The 19,052-nt window shown below is 40.4% G+C and overlaps 1 protein-coding gene and 1 pseudogene across 1 annotated transcript in view; one reads left to right on the top strand and one right to left on the bottom strand.

Annotated features, from left to right (window-relative positions):
* FBXL2 (F-box and leucine rich repeat protein 2) overlaps positions 1-19,052 on the top strand; it is a 78,946-nt gene that overhangs the window by 48,408 nt on the left and 11,486 nt on the right. The window contains exons 6-10 of the mRNA XM_060162452.1: positions 16,722-16,790; positions 16,891-16,986; positions 17,209-17,335; positions 17,469-17,543; positions 18,849-18,979. Of these exons, the coding sequence (XP_060018435.1) occupies positions 16,722-16,790; positions 16,891-16,986; positions 17,209-17,335; positions 17,469-17,543; positions 18,849-18,979 (498 nt within the window). The remainder of the gene's footprint in view (positions 1-16,721; positions 16,791-16,890; positions 16,987-17,208; positions 17,336-17,468; positions 17,544-18,848; positions 18,980-19,052) is intronic.
* Positions 7,938-8,023, bottom strand: LOC132528309 (small nucleolar RNA SNORA11; annotated as a pseudogene).

The raw sequence follows: 19,052 nt of genomic DNA, 5'->3' as shown, positions 1-19,052 counted from the left end.
TTACCTCTTCCACTCCAATTTGGATACCTTTTGTTTCTTGTCTCATTGCTGTGGCTAGGACTTCCAACACTATGTTGAGTAGAAGTGAGAGTGGGCATCCTTGTCTTGTTCCTGAATTTAGCAAGAAGTCTTTCAGCTTTTCACCATTGAGTATTATGTTGGCTGTGGGTTTGTCATAAATGGTCTTTATTTTGTTGAGATATGTTCCCCGTATACCCACTTTGGTAAGAGTGTTTTATCATGAACGATGCTGAATTTTGCCAAATGCTTTTTCTGCATCTTTTGAGATGATCATGTGGCTTTTGTCTTTTGTTGATGTGGTGTATCACGTTAATTGATTTGCATATGTTGAACCATCCCTGTAACTCTGGAATGAATCCAACTTGATCATGGTATATAATCCTTTTTATGTGTTGTTGGATTTGGTTCGCTAATATCTTGTTGAGGATTTTTGCATCTATATTCATCAAAGATACTGGCCTGTAATTTTCTTGCATAGTGTCTTTGTCTGGTTTTAGTATCAGGGTGATGGTGACTGCATAGAATGACTTTGGGAGTGTTCTCGTCTGTCTTTTGGAAGAGTTTGAGAAGGATCAGCATAAGTTCTTCTTTGTATGATTGGTAGAGTTCCCCAGTGAAGCTATCCAGTCATGGCCTTTAGTTTACAGGGAGGGTTTTTTGTTGTTGTTGTTTTAAATTACAGATTCTATTTCATTTCTAGTGATTGGTCTGTTCAAATTATCTGTCTCTTGACTCAGTTTTGACAGGCTGCATATTTTAAGAAACTTGTCCATTTCTTCTAGGTTGTTGAATTTGTTGGCATCTAACTGTTCATAGTATTCTCTTATGATTTTTTCTGTTTAGGTGGTATCAGTTCTTATTTCTCCTCTTTCATTTCTTATTTTGTTTATTTGGGTCCACTCTTTTTCTTCTTGGTGACTGGCTAGAGTTTTATTGATTTTTAAAAAATCTTCTCAAAAAACCAGCTCTTGGTTTTATTGATCTTTTCTATTTCTTTAAAAAAAAATTTCTTTCCCCTTGTGATGAGAACTCTTTTTAAAAAAATTTATATTTATTTTGGCTGTGCTGGGTCTTAGTTGTGGCATGCGGGGCCTTAGTTGTGGCATGCGCACTCCTAGTTGCGGCATGTGGACTCTTAGTTGCGGCATGCATGTGGGATCTAGTTCCCCATCCAGGGATCAAACCCAGGCCCCCTGCATTGGGAGTGTGGAGTCTTAACCACTGGACCACCAGGGAAGTCCCTGATCTTTTCTATTTCTTAAAAAATCTGTATTGTATTTATTTCCTCTCTGATCTTTGTTATTTCCTTCCTTCTCCTGACTTTGGGTTTTTGTCTGTTCTTTTTAAAATTCTTTTAGGTGGTAGTTTAGTTTGCTTATATGAGATTTTTTTGTTTCTTGAGGAAGGCCTATATCACTATGAACTTCCCTCTTAGAACTGCTTTTGCTGTGTCACATAGATTTTGTAGGTCGTGCTTTCATTTTCTTTTGTCTCAAGGTATTTTCTGATTTCTTTATCTTATTGTTGACCCACTTTTTTTAGTAGCATGTCATTTAATCTCCATATATTTGTTCATTTATTTTTTCTTTCAGTGGTTGAATTCTAGTTTCTGGTTGTGGTCAGAAAAGATGCTTGAAATAATTTCTGTCTTCTTAAATTTGTTGAGGCTTTTATTGGTGACCTAGTATGTAATCTATCCTAGAGAATATTCCATGCACACTTGAAAAGAATGTGTATTCCTTTGGGTGTGTGTGTGTGTGTAGTATCCTGTAGATAGCAATTAAGTTCTACTGTTCTGTTGTGTTATTTAGGACCTCTGTTTCCTTACTGATTTTCTGTCTGGATGGTCTGTCCATTGATGTCAGGGGTGTTAAAGTCTCCTACTATTATTGTATTATTGTCCATTTCTCCCCTTATGTCAGTTAGTATTTTATGTATCTAGGTGCTCCTGTGTTGGGTACATTTATGTTAAAGAGTGTAATATCTTCTTGTATTGAACCCTTTATCATTATATAATGTCCTTCTTTGTCTTTCTTTATGGCCTTTGTTTTAAAGTCTATTTTGTTTGAAATGAGTATGCTACCCCCACTTTCTTGTCATTTCCATTTGTATGAAATATCTTTTTCCATCCCCTCACTTTCACTCTGTGTGTGTCTTTTGCCCTGAAGTGAGTCTCTTGTAGGCAGCGTATTGTAGGTTCTTACATTTTATCCAGTCTGCCACTGTATGTCTTTTGATTGGAGCATTTAGCCCATTGACATTTAAAGTAATTATTAATAGGTATGTATTTATTGCCATTTTAATTCCTGTTTTCCAGTTTTTGTAGTTCTTCTTTGTTCATTTCTTTTGTGGTTTTATGTTCTTCTTTTGTAGCATGCTTGAGTTCCTTTCTTTTTGTTTTTTGTCGAATCTCCTGTATATTTTTGATTTGTGTTTACCCTGGAGTTCAAGTATGCTGACCCATAACTATATCTACTTGCTTTAAACTAATAGTCATACAAGTTCAAACACATTCTAAAAGATTTACTTTTTAATTTTAATTTAATATTTTTGGCTGCGCCGTGCAGCATGCAGGATCTTAGTTCCTGGACTAGGGATCAAACCTGTGCGCCCTGGCTTGGAAGTGTGGAGTCCTAACAACTGGACTGCCAGGGAATTCCCAAGATTTACATTTTTATACTCCCCTCCCCCACATTTTGTGATTTCGATGTCCTATTTTACATCTTAATGCTTATTCTTTTACTATTTATTGTATTTATAATTGCGTCTACAAAATTTTTTGATTGTTTTTTAATCTATGTACTAATCTATTTAAGCGATCTTCAATCTTTTTGTATATTTGCCTTTCCTATTGTGATTTTCTCTTTTGTTTAGCTTTCTTGCTTCTCTATTTAGAGAAGATCCTTTATAATATTTCTTTTAGAGTAGGCTTAGTATTGTGAATTCTTTCAGTTTTTGCTTGTCTGGGAAATTCTTTATCTCTCCTTCTATTCTAAATGATAAGCTTGGTCAGTAGAGTATCCTAGGTTGCAGGTTTTTCCCTTTCAGGATTTTGCATATATCATGCCATTCTCTTCTGGCCTGCAATGTTTCTGCTAGAAATCAACTGATAGCCTTATGGGGGTTCCTTTGTAAATGACTCTTTTGTTTTTCTCTTGCTATCTTTAGAATCCTCTGTTTAACTTTTGCCGTTTTAATTGTATGTATTGGTGTGGGTCTGTTTGGGTCCATCTTGTTTGGGACCCTCTGTGCTTTCTGGATATCTGTTTCCTTCTTCAGGTTTGGGAAGTTTTCAGCCATAGTTTCTTTCTTTCTTTTTTTTAATTGAAGTATAGTTGATTTACAGTGTGCCAATCTCTGCTGTACAGCAAGGTAACTCAGTTATACATACATATATATGTATGTGTATATATATATATTTTAATATTCTTTTCTTTTTTTAAAATATTCTTTTCTGTTATGGTTTATCCCAGGAGATTGGATATAGTTTCCTGTGCTATACAGTAGGACCTTGTTGTTTATCCATTCTAAGTGTAATAGTTTGCATCTACCAACCCCACATTTCCAGTCCATCCCTCTCCCTCTCCCCATCCCCCTTGGCAACCACAAGTCTGATCTCTATGTCTGTGAGTCTGTTTCTGTTTTATAGATAGGTTCATTTGTGCCACATTTTAGATTCCACATATAAGTGATATCATATGGTATTTGTTTTTCTGACTTACTTCACTTAGTATGATAATCTCTAGTTACATCTATGTTGCTGCAGATGGCATTATTTCATTCTTTTTTATGGCTGAGTAGTAGTCCATTGTCTATATGTACCATGTCTTCTTTAGCCATTCATCTGTTGATGGACATTTAGGTTGTTTCCATGTCTTGGCTATTGTGAATAATGCTGCTATGAATATAGGGGTGCATGTGCCTTTTTGAATTACAGTTTTCTGTGGGTATGCCCAGGAGTAGGATTGCTGGATCATATAGTAATTTGATTTTTAGTTTTCTGAGGAACCTCTATACTGTTTTCCATAGTGGCTGCCCCAACTTACATTCCCACCGACAGTGTAAGAGGGTTCCCTTTCTCCACATCCTCTCCACCATTTGTTATTTGTAGACTTTTTAATGATGGCCATTCTGGCTGGTGTGAGGTGGTACCTCATTGTAGTTTTGATTTTCATTTCTCTAATAATTTGTGATGTTGAGCATCTTTCCATGTGCCTGCTAGCCATCTGTATGTCTTCTTTGGAGAAATGTCTGTTAAGGTCTACTGCCTATTTTTTGATTAGGTTGTTTGTTTTTTTGTTGTTGTTAAGTGTATGAACTGTTGTATATTTTGGAGATTAAGCCCTTGATGATTGCATCATTTGCAAATATTTTCTCCCATTCTGTAGGTTGTCTTTTTTTTTTTTTTGCTGTGCTAAAGCTTGTAAGTTTGATTCAGTCCCATTTGTTTATTTTTGTTTTTATTTCTATCGCCTTGCAAGACTGACCTAAGAAAACATTTATGTCAGAGAATGTTTTGCTTATGCTCTTGGTGAGCCTGGCCAGAAGTTTTATGGTGTCATGTCTTATGTTTAAATCTTTAAGGCATTTTGAGTTTATTTTTGTGCATAGCGTGAGGGTGTGTTCTAACTTCATTGATTTACGTTCACCTGTCTAACTTTCCCAGCACCACTTGCTGAAGAGACTTGCTTTTTCACATTTTATATTCTTGCCTCCTTTGTCAAAGATTAATTGGCCATAGGTGTGTGGATTTATTTCTGGTCTCTCTGTTCTGTTCCATTGATCCATATGTCTGTTTTTATACCAGTACCATGCTGTTTTGATTACCGTAGCTTTGTAGTATAGTCTGAAGTCTGGAAGAGGTATGCCTCCTGCTTTTTTTTTTCTTTCCCCCTCAGGATCGCTTTGGCAATTCTGGGTCTTTTATGGTTCCATATAAATTTTTGGATTATTTGTCTAGTTCTGTGAAAAATGTCATTGGTAATTTGATAGGGATTGCATTAGATCTGTAAATTGCTTTGGGTAGTATGGCCATTTTAACAATATTTTTTCTTCCAGTCCAAGAACATAGGATATCTTCCATTTCTTTGAATCCTCTTTAATTTCCTTTATTATGTTTTATAGTTCTCAGTGTATAAGTTTTATATAGTTCTCAGTGTATAAGTCTTTCACCTCCTTGGTCAAATTTATTCCTAGGTATTTTTTTTTTTGGTGTGATTTTAAAAGGTTTTTTTTTTTTTTTACATTCCCTTTCTGATATTTCATTGTTAGTGTAAAGAAATGCAACCGATTTCTGAGTGCTAATGTTGTATCCTGCTACTTTGCTGAATTCATTTATTAGATCTAGTAGTTTTTGTGTGGAGTCTTTAGGGTTTTCTATATATAGTATCATGTCATCTGTATATAGTGACAATTTTATCTCTTCCCTTCGAATTTGGATACTTTTTGTTTCATCTTTGTGGCTAGGACTTCCATTACTATGCTGAATAGAAGTGGTGAGAGTGGGCATCCTGGTTCCAGATTTTAGCAGGAAGACTATCAGCTTTTCACTGTTGAGTATTATATTGGCTGTGGGTTTGTCATAAATAGCTTTTATTTTGTTGAGATATGTTCCTGGTATACCCACTTTGGTAAGAGTTTTGTTTTTTAAAATATTTATTTATTTATTTTTGGCTGTGTTGGGTCTTTGTTGCTGTGCGCGGGCTTTCTCTAGTTGTGGCAAGCGGGGAGTATTCTTTGTTGCAGTGCGTGGGCTTCTCATTGTGGTGGCTTCTCTCGTTGTGGAGCACGGGCTCAAGGCACGTGGGCTTCAGTAGTTGTGGCACGCGGGCTCAATGGTTGTGGCTCACAGGGTCTAGAGCACAGGCTCAGTAGTTGTAGCGCATGGGCTTAGTTGTTCTGCGGCATGTGGGATCTTGGCGGACCAGGAATTGAACTCGTGTCCCCTTCACTGGCAGGTGGATTCTCAACGACTGCACCACCAGGGAAGCCCCTGGTAAGAGTTTTTATCATGAATGGATGTTGAATTTTGTCAAATGCTTTTTCCTCATCTATTGAGATGATCATGTGGTTTTTGATTTTTTTTGTTGTTGTTAATGTGTATTACATTGATTGATTTGCATATGTTGAACCATCCTTGTGAACTTGGGATGAATCCCACTTGGTTGTGGTGTATGATTTTTTGTGTGTGTTGTTGAATTTGGTTTGCTAATATTTTGTTGAGGATTTTTTTCTTTTTTTGGTGATACTTTGTCTGGTTTTGGTATCAGGGTGATGGTGGCTTCATCACAAGTCTTTGGGAGTGTTCCCTCCTCTTAAATCTTTTCGAAGAGTTTGAGAAGAATCGGTATAAATTCTTCTTTGTATGTTTGGTAGAATTTGCCTGTGAAGCCATCTGGTCCTGGACTTTCCTTTGTAGTGAGGTGTTTTTTTTTTTATTACAGATTCTATTTCAGTCCTAGTGATTGGTCTGTTCAAATTATCTGTTTCTTCTTGATTAAATTTTTATGGGCTGTATGTTTCTAGAAAGTTGTCCATTTCTTCTAGGTTGTCAAATTTATTGGCATATAATTGTTCATAGTATTCTCTTATGAGTTTTTTGTACTTCTGAAGTATCAGTCGAGCTTTCTTCTTTTTCATTTGTTATTTTGTTTATTTGGGTTCTCTCTCTTTTCTTCTTGGTGAGCCTGGCCAGAGGTTTGTTAATTTTGTTTACCCATTCAAAGAACCAGCTCTTGGTTTTATTGATTTTTTAATCTATATTTTATTTATTTCCTCCCTGATCTTTATTATTTCCTTCTTTCTGCTGACTTTATGTTTTGTTTGTTCTTCTTTTTCTAATTCTTTTAGGTGGTAGGTTAGGTTGTTTATTTTAGATTTTTCTTGTTTTTTGAGGAAGGCCTGTATCTCTATGAATTTCCCTCTAATAACTGCTTTTCCTGCATCCCACAGATTTTGTGTGGTTGTGTTTTTATTGTCATTTGTCTCAAGGTATTTTAATTTCCTTTTTGATTTCCTCGTTGATCCATTGGTTTTTTAGTAGCATGTTGTTTAGTCTCCATGTAATCATTTTTTTCTCATTTCTTTTCCTGTGGTTGATTTCTTCTTTCTTTTCTTTTGTTGTTTTGAGGTTAATTTGTGCCTTTATTTGCCAGTATAATTTAACTACAGTGGCCTGCAAACTGTTCTGATCTAAAAAATACATTTTACATCACAGTCCAACAAACACACATACATACATAATATGTATACTTAAAAGTGAAAGAAATGTTTTGCCAAAAAGGTCTACCCTGAGTGTTAATTTTTTTTTTGAGACTTTTTTTAACGCAGTTTTGGTTTACAACAAAATTGACAGGAAGGTATAGAAATTCCCCATATACCCAGTCCCCTCACATGCGTAGCCATTATCAACAGAGGGGTACTTTTTTTAAAAAAAAAAAACAAAAAACAGGGATGAACTGCATTGACACATCATACCCACCAAAGTCCACAGTTCACCTTAGGGTTCACTTTAATGAAGTGAATAATGTTGCACATTCTATTTTGGACAAAAAGTATAATGACATATATCCATCATTATGTCATTCAAAGTATTTTCACTGCTCATAAAAACTTATACGCTTTGTGTATTCATCTCCCCTTTCTCCCAAACTCCTGGCGACTGTTGATCTTTTTATTGTTTCCATAGTTTTGCCTTTTCCGGAATGGCATATAGTTCAAATCTATTGTTCTTTTTTCTTTCTCCTTGAAAAGGGAGGTTCAAAGCCTTTATGTTTATAAGACCACTCGTGACCTGCCCATACATGAACCACGGCTCTAGGTGGCAAACTCCCCCACTAAATACTGTAGCTTTTCTTCCAGTTTTGAGCCCTGTCCCACTGGTCCTGCCCAGCAGCCACATGGAGGTGCAGGGGAACACATGTTTGGTATTTGTTCATAGGAAGGCCACAAGTTTTGTGCCCCTTGTCACAATGAAACCTGTGGTCGAGTTCTAGTTTCATGCCATTGTGGTCAGAGAAGAGTCTTGAAATAATTTTTTTCTTTTTTTTTTAAGGGTGAGAGGCTTGTCTTCTTTTTTAAAAAAAAATATATACATTTATTTATTTATTTGGTTGTGTCGGGTCTTGGTTGTGGCAGGCGGACTCCTTAGTTGTGGCTCACCAGCTCCTTAGCTGCGGCACATGGGCTCCTTAGTTGTAGCATACAAACTCTTAGTTGCGCCACGCATGTGGGATCTAGTTCCTGGACCAGGGATCGAACCCAGGCCCCCTGCATTGGGAGCGTGGAGTCTTAACCACTGCGCCACCAGGGAAGTCCCTTGAAATAATTTCTATACTCTTAAATCTGTTGAGGTTAGTTTTGTGCCTTAGTATGTGGTCAGTCCATATGCACTTGAAAAGAATGTGTTCTGTTTTTTGTTTGTTTGTTTTTGGATGTAATGTCCTGAAAATATCAATTAAGTCTATCTGTTCTGTTGTATCATTTAGGACTTCTGTTGCCTTATTGATTTTCTGTCTAGAAGATCTGTCCATTGATGTGAGTGGGGTGTTAAAGTCTCCTACTGTTATTGAATTCCTGTCAGTTTCTCCTTTTATGTCTGTTAGTATTTGTTTTATGTATTTGTATGCTCCTATATTAGGTGCATATATGTTGACAAGTGTAAAATCCTCTTCTTGTGTTGGTCCTTTTATCAGCATGGAGTGTCCTTCCTTATCTTTCTTTATAGCCTTTGCTTTAAAGTCTATTTTGTCTGATATGAATATTGTAACTCCCTCTTGCTTGTTATTTCCGTTTGCATGAAATATCTTTTTCCATCCCCTCACTTTTTTTTTTGTGGTACGCGGGCCTCTCACTGTTGTGGCCTCTCCCATTGCGGAGCACAGGCTCCGGACATGCAGGCCCAGCGGCCATGGCTCACGGGCCTAGCCGCTCCGCGGCATGTAGGATCTTCCTGGACCAGGGCACGAATCCGTGTCCCCTGCATCGGCAGGCGAACTCTCAACCACTGCACCACCAGGGAAGCCTATGCTGTCTGCTGTTTTGATTGGGTAATTTCCATTATTCTATCTTCCAGATCACTTATTCTTTCCTCTGCATTATTTATTCTGCCATTCAGTGCCTTTAGCTCAGTTTTCATCTTGGCAAATGAGTTTTCTCATTTTTCTTGGCTCCTCCTCATAGTTTCTAGTTCCTTTTTACAGTAATGTGCATTTCTGTCAGTAGCCTTTCTTGATGCCTTCAGTATTTTCATTTGTTCCTTTTTGAACTCAGTGTCTGTTAGACTGAAGAGGTCTGTTTCATTGTTTGTTCCTTCAGGGGAATTCTCTGGGTCTTTTAACTGGGAATCGTTCCTCTCCTTCATTTTGCTTATATTTCTCTTACTTTGTGAGTTTAGGAGAAACAATTATCTACTGTGGTCACGGAGGGCTGTTTATATGCAGGAGCCTCCCTGCATAGCTTGTGTAGGTTCAATATTTTTTTGCTGTGAGGGCTGTTTTTGGTTTGGATGCTTGCTGTCTCTTTCCTCCACGTGTGCTGGTTGTTATCCCCTTGATAGGGGGTGTGCAGGTGCATGTTCCATTCATGCTTCCAGGAAGGCAGGGACAGTGCTTGGCTCTTGGTCGCGGGACCCTTGGTGGCAGCGGTGGCGGGCTGCATTCGCTCCTAGGGAGGGGAGGGCAGTGGTTGGCACTGGGTTGCGGTACCCTCAGCGGTGGACGTGGTTGTTCCCAGGGAGTTGGGGGCAGGAGTTGGTGCCTGGTCACGGGACCCTCTGTGGCAGCGGCGGTCTGCGCCTGCCTCTGGGGTCTGAGATGGCAGTGCGGTGGCTCACACCAGCCCCTGGAGCTCGTGTAGGTGGTGCCCTGCTGCCTGAGGGAGCTCATGGAGAAAGAACCTCCTATGGTGGCCTGCCCTTTGAGTGCTCCCCAACTGTTGTGCCCTGCCTCTCTGGTGGGCCCAGGCCTCCTCCCATACTCCGTTGGTTGTGTCTCACCACACCCTAGCCCCCTCAGGGTGTCTCCATGCAGCCAGCCCCAGTCCTCTCCAGATTTGACCTCTGAAGCCTGAGCCTCTGCACCCAGCCTCTCCTGCCCCAGCAGATGAGCGTCTCAGGCCAGGGAGTGCTGGGCAGCACTGACCTTCTGTGCAGGTCTCTCTCCACTTTGCCCTCTGCAAACCAATTGCTGCGTTCTTCTCCAAGGCTCTGAAGCTCCCCCTCTGTCCCAGCTGATCTCAGTGAAGGGACTTCCCAGTGTGTGGAAACCTTTCCTCTTTCACAGCTCCCTCCCAGGGGTGCAGGTCGCGTCTCGATTTTTTCTCTCTTTTTTTTTTTCTTTTGCCTTACCCAGGTACATGGGGAGTTTCTTGCCTTTTTGGAAGTCTGAGGTCTTCTGCCAGCGTTCAGTAGATGTTCTGTGAGAACTGTTCCACATGTAGATGTATTTGTGGGAGAAGGTGAGCTCCATGTCCTACTCCTCCAACATCTTGATCCAATCTCCCATAATTTCTTTAAATACATTTTCTATCCCCCTCTCTTCCTTTTCTCCTTCCAGAACCCCTATTATGTGTAGGTTGGCATGCTTTATATTATCCCATAGATCTTGTATGTTGCTTTCAGTTTTTTTCATTTGTCTTTCTGTCTGCTCTTCTATTGGGTGATTTCCATTATTCTGTTTTCCAGATCACTTATTTATTCTTCTGTGTCTTTTAGTCTGCTCTCCATTGTTTCTAGATTGGTTTTTCTCAACAATTGAATTGTCTACTTTTGAGTGGTTCATCTTTATAGTTTCTAGTTCCTTGTTACAGTGACCTTGCTATATATTTCTATTGCTAATCCTTCTTGATTCCTTTATCTTTTTTGTTATCTCCTTTTTGAATTTGGGGTCTAGTAGACATTATTTGTTCTTTCAGGAGATTTCTGTCACTGTTTAATTGGTAGTAGTTCCTCTGCTTTTTCATTTTACTTAACTTTCTTTGTCTCTATGAATTTAGGAGAAACATCTACTGTGGTTTTGAAGGGCTGTTTTTATGTGGGAGCATCAGTGTGTAGACAGTTTGTGTCCAGTGTCTTTGGTGTGAGGGCTGGTTTTGGTATGGATGCCAGCCACATCTTTCCTCAGAGTGTGCTGGGTGGTATACCCTTGATAGGGTACAAACACAGATAGGGGCTGTGTTTGGTGGTGTAGTGTATTGAGCTTGTGCTGGATGTGAGGCGGGGCTTTCTGTTTGCTGCATCGTTGTCACTACCCTGTCGAGGGCAGGGTCTGCTCCCTGGATGTTGGAGTAGGAGCTCTGAGGGTCAGGTTTGATCAGGCTCCATTGTCCTTGAGAGCATGTCCTGCGCCAAAGGAGCTTATTGCTGAAGCAGGTGAGCCTGTGTGGTCACAGCAAACCTGTGTACAACCTGTGTACCACCTGTGTAGGCATCGGCAGTCCCGCTCTGAAGCAGCCCAAGGTTGCATCCCTTTCTCTGTTGTGTTTATCCCAGATCTAGTGCAAGGCCATGGTGTGGAGTAGGCTGGGGCTCGGGGCCAGGGCATTGTGGCTGCAGGAATTGAGGTGGCTGTGCTGCCACCTGAGATCTGGGCTGCCTCTGTGGTAGTCTTCTCACAGCACCTGTCTGCCCCAGGTCTAGGGCTAAGCTAGAGGTGGAGCCCTTGGGTGGAGTCAGAGTGCTCTTGCTGGAAAATGAAATGCTGCATGCATACTGCTGCCCAGGGCCTGTCTGCCTGGGATGCAGCACTCAGCTGTTGCACATTCTTGGAGTGCTCCCCAGTGTGCACACATACAGTGTCTGCCACAGCTAGACCCGCTGCCCTATGTGAATGTTGACAGTGGTATCTGCCGCTCTGCCTGGATCACACCCTAGGTGTGTGTCTGCATAGCTAGACTGAATCTTTGCCCAGATCTCACACCAGGCTGTGGCGTGGAGTGAGCAGGGCCGAGGTGTTCTCCCCTTCAGGTTGGAAAGTGCAGCAAGGCAGCAGCCTCTCTCCGCCCTGATTGTTAGCAAGCCAGAACGTGCACACTCCTCACAAGTAGAGACTAGGCTACTCCAGCCCTTCTGTGCCTCAGTGGATTCCCAGCAGGCAAGGGGGCTTGTCTTCTTTTGCAAGACCCCAGGCCTGGGATGCCCAGATTGTGAGTCGACTTGCTCCCTCCCCAGGGCAAGGGTCCACCGGTGTGGACTTTCTCTTCCTTTCAGATCCTTCCCAGGGGTGCAGATCCCGACCTGATGCCCTCCCCCCACCCTGTGCCCCCTGCCATTTTTTTGGTCCTACCCAGTTACATGGAGATTTTTCTTGCAGCTTTGGTTGTTTAGGAGTTGTGCCAGTTTCTAGTTCGTTTTCTGTGAGAATTTTTCCTCATGTAGACGTATTTTTGATGTGTTCATGGGGGAGATGAGCTCCACATCCTCCTCCTCTGCTATCTTGATCCCCTTCTTCCTGCATTGGTTGATGTTTGAATGTTAAACCAACCTTCCATCCTTCAGATAAGTCCCTCTTGAGTTGTCATGTACTGTATTTTTAACATGTTGTTGGATCCTGTTTGCTAAAGTTTTGTTAAAATTTTTTACCTCTGTGTTTGTGAGGGGTATTGTTCTGTGGTTTACTTGCGATATTTTTGTCTGGTTTAGGTATCAAGGTACTACTGGCCTTTATAGAATGAGTTGAAATGTGTTTTCTCCTCTTCACTTTTTTTGGAAAAGTTTATGTAGAATTTGTATTGTTTTTCTTAAATGTTTGGTAGAATTCACCATTGAGGCCAGCTGGGCCTGCATGTTTCTTTTGTGAAAGGGTTTTAACTGCAAATTCTATTTTTCTAATATATATAGAACTGTCCAGGTTTTCTATTCCTTCTTGAGTAAGCTTTGGTGTAGTTTTTACCTTTCAAAGATTTTGTCCATTTCACCTAAGTTCTAGAACTTTTGGCATAAAGTTGTGAGTAATACCCTCTTACTATCATTTTAATATCTGTAACGTCTGTAGTGAAAGTTCCTCTCTTTATTCTTGATTTGGGTAATTTTGTTTGTTTGGTTTTTTTACTGTATGAAAGTAGTTGCCACGTCTAATAAAAATCACAATGATTGTATAGTGCCTATTGCAATATATATATTCTTCGAATTTTTTACTGACATTGATACCAATTTTTAAAGAGTAAAGATGAGTAAATTTCTCTGATATTGGTAATTTTTGTCTTTTTTTCCTGGTCAGTCTACCTAGGGGTTTATTAATTTTATTGATATTCTCAAAGAACCAGCTTTGGATGTCGTTGATTTTTTTCATTGTTTTTATGTTTTCTACTTCATTGATTTCTTCTCTGGTCTCTATTATTTACTTTATTTTGGGTTTCATGTGGTCTTCTTTTTTCTAGTTTCTTAATGTGGAAGCTCCTTCTTGTAACATATATATATATATATATTTTTTTTTTAAATTAATTATTTTTGGCTGCATTGGGTCTTCATTGCTGCGCACAGGCTTTTCTCTAGTTGCAGCGAGTGGGGGCTACTCTTCATTGCAGTGCGTGGGCTTCTCACTGTGGTGGCTTCTCTGGTGGAGCACGGGCTCTAGGTGCACACACTTCAGTAGTTATGGTGTGTGGGCTCAGTAGTTGTGGCTTGCAGGCTCTAGAGCACAGGCTCAGTAGTTTTGCGTGGGCTTAGTTGCTCCACAGCATGTGGGATCTTCCCGGACCAGGGCTCAAACCCATGTCCCCTGCATTGGCAGGCAGACTCTCAACCACTGCGCCACCAGGGAAGCCCATAGGTTGAGTATTTTTTATGATTACATTTTATATCTTTTTTTTTTTGCCTAGTAGCTATAACTCATTATTTTGTAATCTTAGTGGTTATTTTTGAGTTTATATTGTAGATTTTAAAGTGATTTTAGTCAATCCTAAAATTATATTACATCATACTTCCATTTTCCTTTGCTCAGCCTTCATGCTGTTATTGCCATACACTTTAAAATTCCAAATATGGTATGAAATCCACACTAGATTGTTAGTATTTTTGTTTTAACAGTCAATTATTTTTTTTTATTTTTTTTTTTTGCAGTACGTGGGCCTCTCACTGTTGTGGCCTCTCCCGTTGCGGAGCACAGGCTCCGGACGCGCAGGCTCAGCGGCCATGGCTCACGGGCCCAGCCACTCTGCGGCATGTGGGATCTTCCCGGACTGGGGCATGAACCCGCGTCCCCTGCATCGGCAGGCGGACTCTCAACCACTGCGCCACCAGGGAAGCCCAACAGTCAATTATTTTTAAAGAGATTTAAATAATTAAAAAATTGGCTCTCTATACTCAAGTGGTTACTATTTCCAGTATCCTTCATTTCTTTGTGTAGACACAAATTTTCATCTTATGTCATTTTTTTTTTCTGCTTGGAGAATGTTCTTTAAGATTTCTTGCACTGCATATCTGATGAATTTTTTCAGCACTTATGCCTGAAAAAATCTTTATTTTCCCTTCAGTTTTGAAAAATATTTTTGCTGAATATAGAATTCTGTGTTGACAGTTTTTTGTTTTCAGTATTTTAAAGATGCTACTCCTCTGTTTTCTTTTTTGTTATCAGTGAGAAATCTTCTGTCACCCTTATTTTATTCCTCTGTATTAGGCATATCTTTTTTCTCTGGGTGCTTTTAATGTTTTTTCTGTCACTGGTTTTGACCAATTTGGTTAAGCTATGCCTTGGTGGATTTTCCTTCATGTTTCTTGTGCTTGGAATTTTTTGAGTTTCTTGGACTTGTAGGTTTATAATTGTCATAAAACTTTTGACCTTTATTTCTTCAGATTTTTTCCCCCCGCCCCACTCTCCCATTCTTTAGGGACTCCACTTGCACGTTCATTAGGTTGTTTGAAGCTGTCCCACAGTTCTTTCATGCTCTGTTCTTTTTTTCTTGTTTTCTTTCCATATTTCATTTTGGATACTTTCTCCTGCTGTGTCTTTAAGTTCACTAATCTTTTCTTCCTCAATGTCTCATCTGCTGTTAATCCCACCCAGTAAATTTTCATCTCAGCCATTGTGGTTTTCATATTTAAAAGTTTAATTTGTATCTTTGTATATCTTTCATGTCTCTATATAACGTGTTTAATAAACATAACATGTTTAATAAACATGAGATGTTTAATGTAACATCTTCACTCCAGCTTCATAGAACTGTATTCTACAGAACATAGTTATGATAACTTTTAATGCCTTTGTCTGCTGTTTCTAGTTTCTGGGTCAGCTTTGATAGATTGAATTTCCTCCTCATTATGGATATATTTTTCCCTCTTCTTTGAATGGGTGGTAATTTTTTGTTCAGTGCCAGACATTGTGAATGTTACTTTGGGTGCAGAATATTTTTGTATTCCTATAAATATACTTGAGTTTTGTTCTGAGATGCAGTTGAGTTACTTGGACATAGTTCCTTTGAGATTTTTTTTTTTTTTTTAATTTGTTGGGTTGGACCAAAGCAGTGGTTAGTCTAGGGATAATTGTACTCCACTCCTGAAGCAAGACGCTTCTCAGTACTCTACCCAGTGCCCCACAAATTATGACATTTTTCACTGTTGTCTGGTGGGAATGGGTACTTACTATTCATGGCCCTGGGTGAGCTCTGGCTGCTGTCCCCTCTAATGCTGCTTGTTGAGTCTTTCCCTGGCTTTGGGTAACTTCCTCACATGCACACTCTGACTAGTACTCTACTGAATTCCTGAGGGGAACGCTCTGCAGATCTCTGACATTTTCTCCATTCTTGTACTCTTCTCTGATACCTCTGATTGCCTTGCTCAGACTTTTGGCTGTATATCCTCAGCTCAGGGAGTCCACCAGGCTCCAGCTGAGTTCCCTTTCCCTGTAGCGTAGCAGAGTGGAAGTAACAGGTAAGAGTGACATCTGGTTTGAGGCCAGGTTTTGGAGACGTAGGGGTATGCATGGAAGCATCAGGATTCAATCCTATAAGATACTGCAGAAGCCATATTTCAGGAAAATGCAGATAACCTGAGCCAGTCCTTGCTGAATATGTTAAGGAATAAGTGGTGAGTAAGGGATGTTTAATTTTCTGCTTCTGGCCTTGCTGCCAGCCCACAAATCATTGAGGACATCACCCTTCATGGCTCAGTGTCCTCATCAGTAAATGATGGTTCTTGATACTGATCAATTACTGACCCTATCGGTGGCTGGAGATGGCTTCTCCAGAAGGGCCCTGGGGTAACCAAGTGACAGCATGGCACAAGACTCAAGCCCCCTTGCTGCCAGCTGATTTTTCTACAGAGGAGAAGAAACAGGGAGCCAGATCTCTACTCTCAGATGACCGCCAAAATCTGAGTGAAGAAGAGTTTCAACTGATATGTAGTCAGTCTAGGGCTTTGCTTTCCAAAGTGGTGTCCCCAGAGTAGCAGCACTAGTATCGCTCGGGAACGTCTTAGAAATGCAGACCACCAAGCAATTTGCCTGGATCTACCATCAGATTCTGCACTATGAGAAGAACCTCAGTTGTTTCATGTGCTCATCAGAGTTTGAAGAACACTGGTAGCTGTAGTCAACAATTATATATTATACACTTAAAAACTTGTTAAGAGGGTAGATCTCACGTTAAGTATCCTTTCCACAATAAAATAAAATTTTGAAGAGCATTGTTCTAAATGTAAATGGTTATACATGCCCTCTAGTGGCTGCCTAGCAACTTGCAGGGAGTTTTAAAATGTTTTCTCATTTTAGGACCTTTGCACAGAACTGCAGAAACATTGAACATTTAAACCTCAATGGGTGCACAAAAATCACTGACAGGTAAGTAGTGGAAATTACTTTGGTGACTGGTTGGCCGTGGGGAGAGTGAGGGGAGAGAAAGGTGGTTGAAAATACCTTTAGTGCATCTGATTTTTTTCAGCACGTGTTACAGCCTTAGCAGATTCTGTTCCAAGCTGAAACATCTGGATCTGACTTCCTGTGTGTCCATTACAAACAGCTCCTTAAAGGGGATCAGGTAAGAGAACCTGTTGTTAGTGGTCATGAGCAATACCCAAAGCTCTGAGCATTTTGGTGTGTCTGAAACCTTTCTCATGGTCCCATTGGAACAGGAAGTGGGCGACTCGGGTTACAGAGGTCTCTCTCCCCTGAACTGCTTGTGGGCTACTAAGCTCAGAGTTGGTCCTAAAGTCTCCGTGGGATGGACTGCACATGTGTGGTTTTGTTTCCTGTTCTCCAGTGAGGGCTGTCGGCACCTGGAGTACCTGAACCTGTCATGGTGTGATCAGATCACGAAGGATGGCATCGAGGCCCTGGTGCGGGGTTGTCGCGGCCTGAGAGCCCTGCTGCTGAGGGGCTGCACGCAGGTACCGGGAGTCCTCACGGCCTGGCTTGTCTAACGTGTATCTAATGTTAGGTGTGTGCACGTGATTATGGAACCTGTGCCCCACTGTCCCCTCACCTGGTTCCATCTCTTTTTTGTTTTCTCCATTCACTCAGCTAGAAGACGAAGCTCTGAAGCACATTCAGAATTACTGCCATGAGCTTGTGAGCCTCAACCTACAGTCCTGCTCAGTAAGTAACATGCCTTTTACGTGAGCTCCCTCCTGTTCCTGTTCCCTCCGTCAGGAACCTGCTGGGGCCCTGCTGGGAAGCAGCCCAGGCAGGTGGGAGGATTGCCACACCCTTATTTCACATCCTGTGTCCTTATGTGATCTCCCAGTTTCCCACAGGATGGAAGAACAGCAATCTAAACAAAAAGGCCAATACAAAGCCATGGGCATTTCCCCTAAAAACAGCATAGATCAGGGTCTTGGTTTATTTTAAGACATCAGGAATGCTGTGAACTAGTCACTAACCTAAACAGTTCCTGGTAAGGTCTCAGTGTCTTGTCTTTACTTATAAACTGGGGGTGATGACACCTCTCATGGTGTCTCAGTGGATAAAATGAAATAACAGATATGAAAGTGCTTTGAAATATAAAGGGCATATTCAAGAGCAAGGTGTGATTTTCATCAGTGCATTATTAGCCTGTGAAGGATGATTTTTCTTCACTGCCATTGTAAATATTGGTAATTGAAGAGGGTGCTTGCTATGGCCACCTGGGTTTCTCAAGGAGAATGTCAATTTTGAGAAAAGAGAAATCCCTTGTATTTGGCACTTAGTAAATGAATCATAAACCTAAGTTCCCTAATGGTGGGAGGTAAAGCAGAAACTATCTTCTGGGCAAATATTGACCTTATGGGGCTGCACTGTTCAAAAATAGGACCTTGAATTGCATGTAGGGCAGCACTGGCAGGTGGCTTGAAGTATGATATAAATGTATCTGTTTATTTCTGCATAAATTAGCATATTCAAATAAAGATTAATTTGAATCTTCATGGCTAAATTCATAGAATTCTAAGCCATTTATTAATAATTTAGTGATTTACTTAATTTTGCTATTTTCTAAAACATTTCAGGCAATATAAAAATACATGTATGATTTATATAGTAGATATCTAAAGCATTAATATGTAGAAATTCAACCAAAAATTAATGTCACTTAAGCAAGTCTCATGAGCTGTTCATTAAATCTGATATTTAACACAAGTTTATGAATATTTCCTGAAAAAAAAATCGAATGATTCTGGGTAGAAAAATGGAATTTAAAAATTTTACTCTCCATTAGTAATGCTTGAATATTTTAAAGCTGTTCAGAAATAACATAAATATCTGTCTTCCCTGTACTTCACCTTATTTTGATTAAATTATCAGGATAAAATGCTAGTAACTGGCAACCTAAACTAGTTGACTAACAGGAGACTCCATTTGTCTGCGGCTCCCATTTCACTGTTGCCCGTGCCTTCTGATTTTCCTTTCTGCTTTGGTTCTCCCCAGCGCGTTACGGATGAAGGCGTGGTGCAGATTTGCAGGGGCTGCCACCGGCTGCAGGCCCTCTGCCTGTCTGGCTGCGGCAACCTCACGGATGCCTCCCTCACAGCCCTAGCCTTGAACTGCCCAAGACTTCAGTGAGTGCACCACGCTTTCAGCTTTGCAACTCAGAGCTTGGGGCTGACTGGGAGGGCTTCCTGCAGGAGGAGA

This window comes from Lagenorhynchus albirostris, chromosome 10, assembly GCF_949774975.1.
Source record: "Lagenorhynchus albirostris chromosome 10, mLagAlb1.1, whole genome shotgun sequence".
In the NCBI taxonomy this organism is placed as follows: domain Eukaryota; kingdom Metazoa; phylum Chordata; class Mammalia; order Artiodactyla; family Delphinidae; genus Lagenorhynchus; species Lagenorhynchus albirostris.
This window is presented reverse-complemented; position numbering and strand designations above follow the sequence as displayed.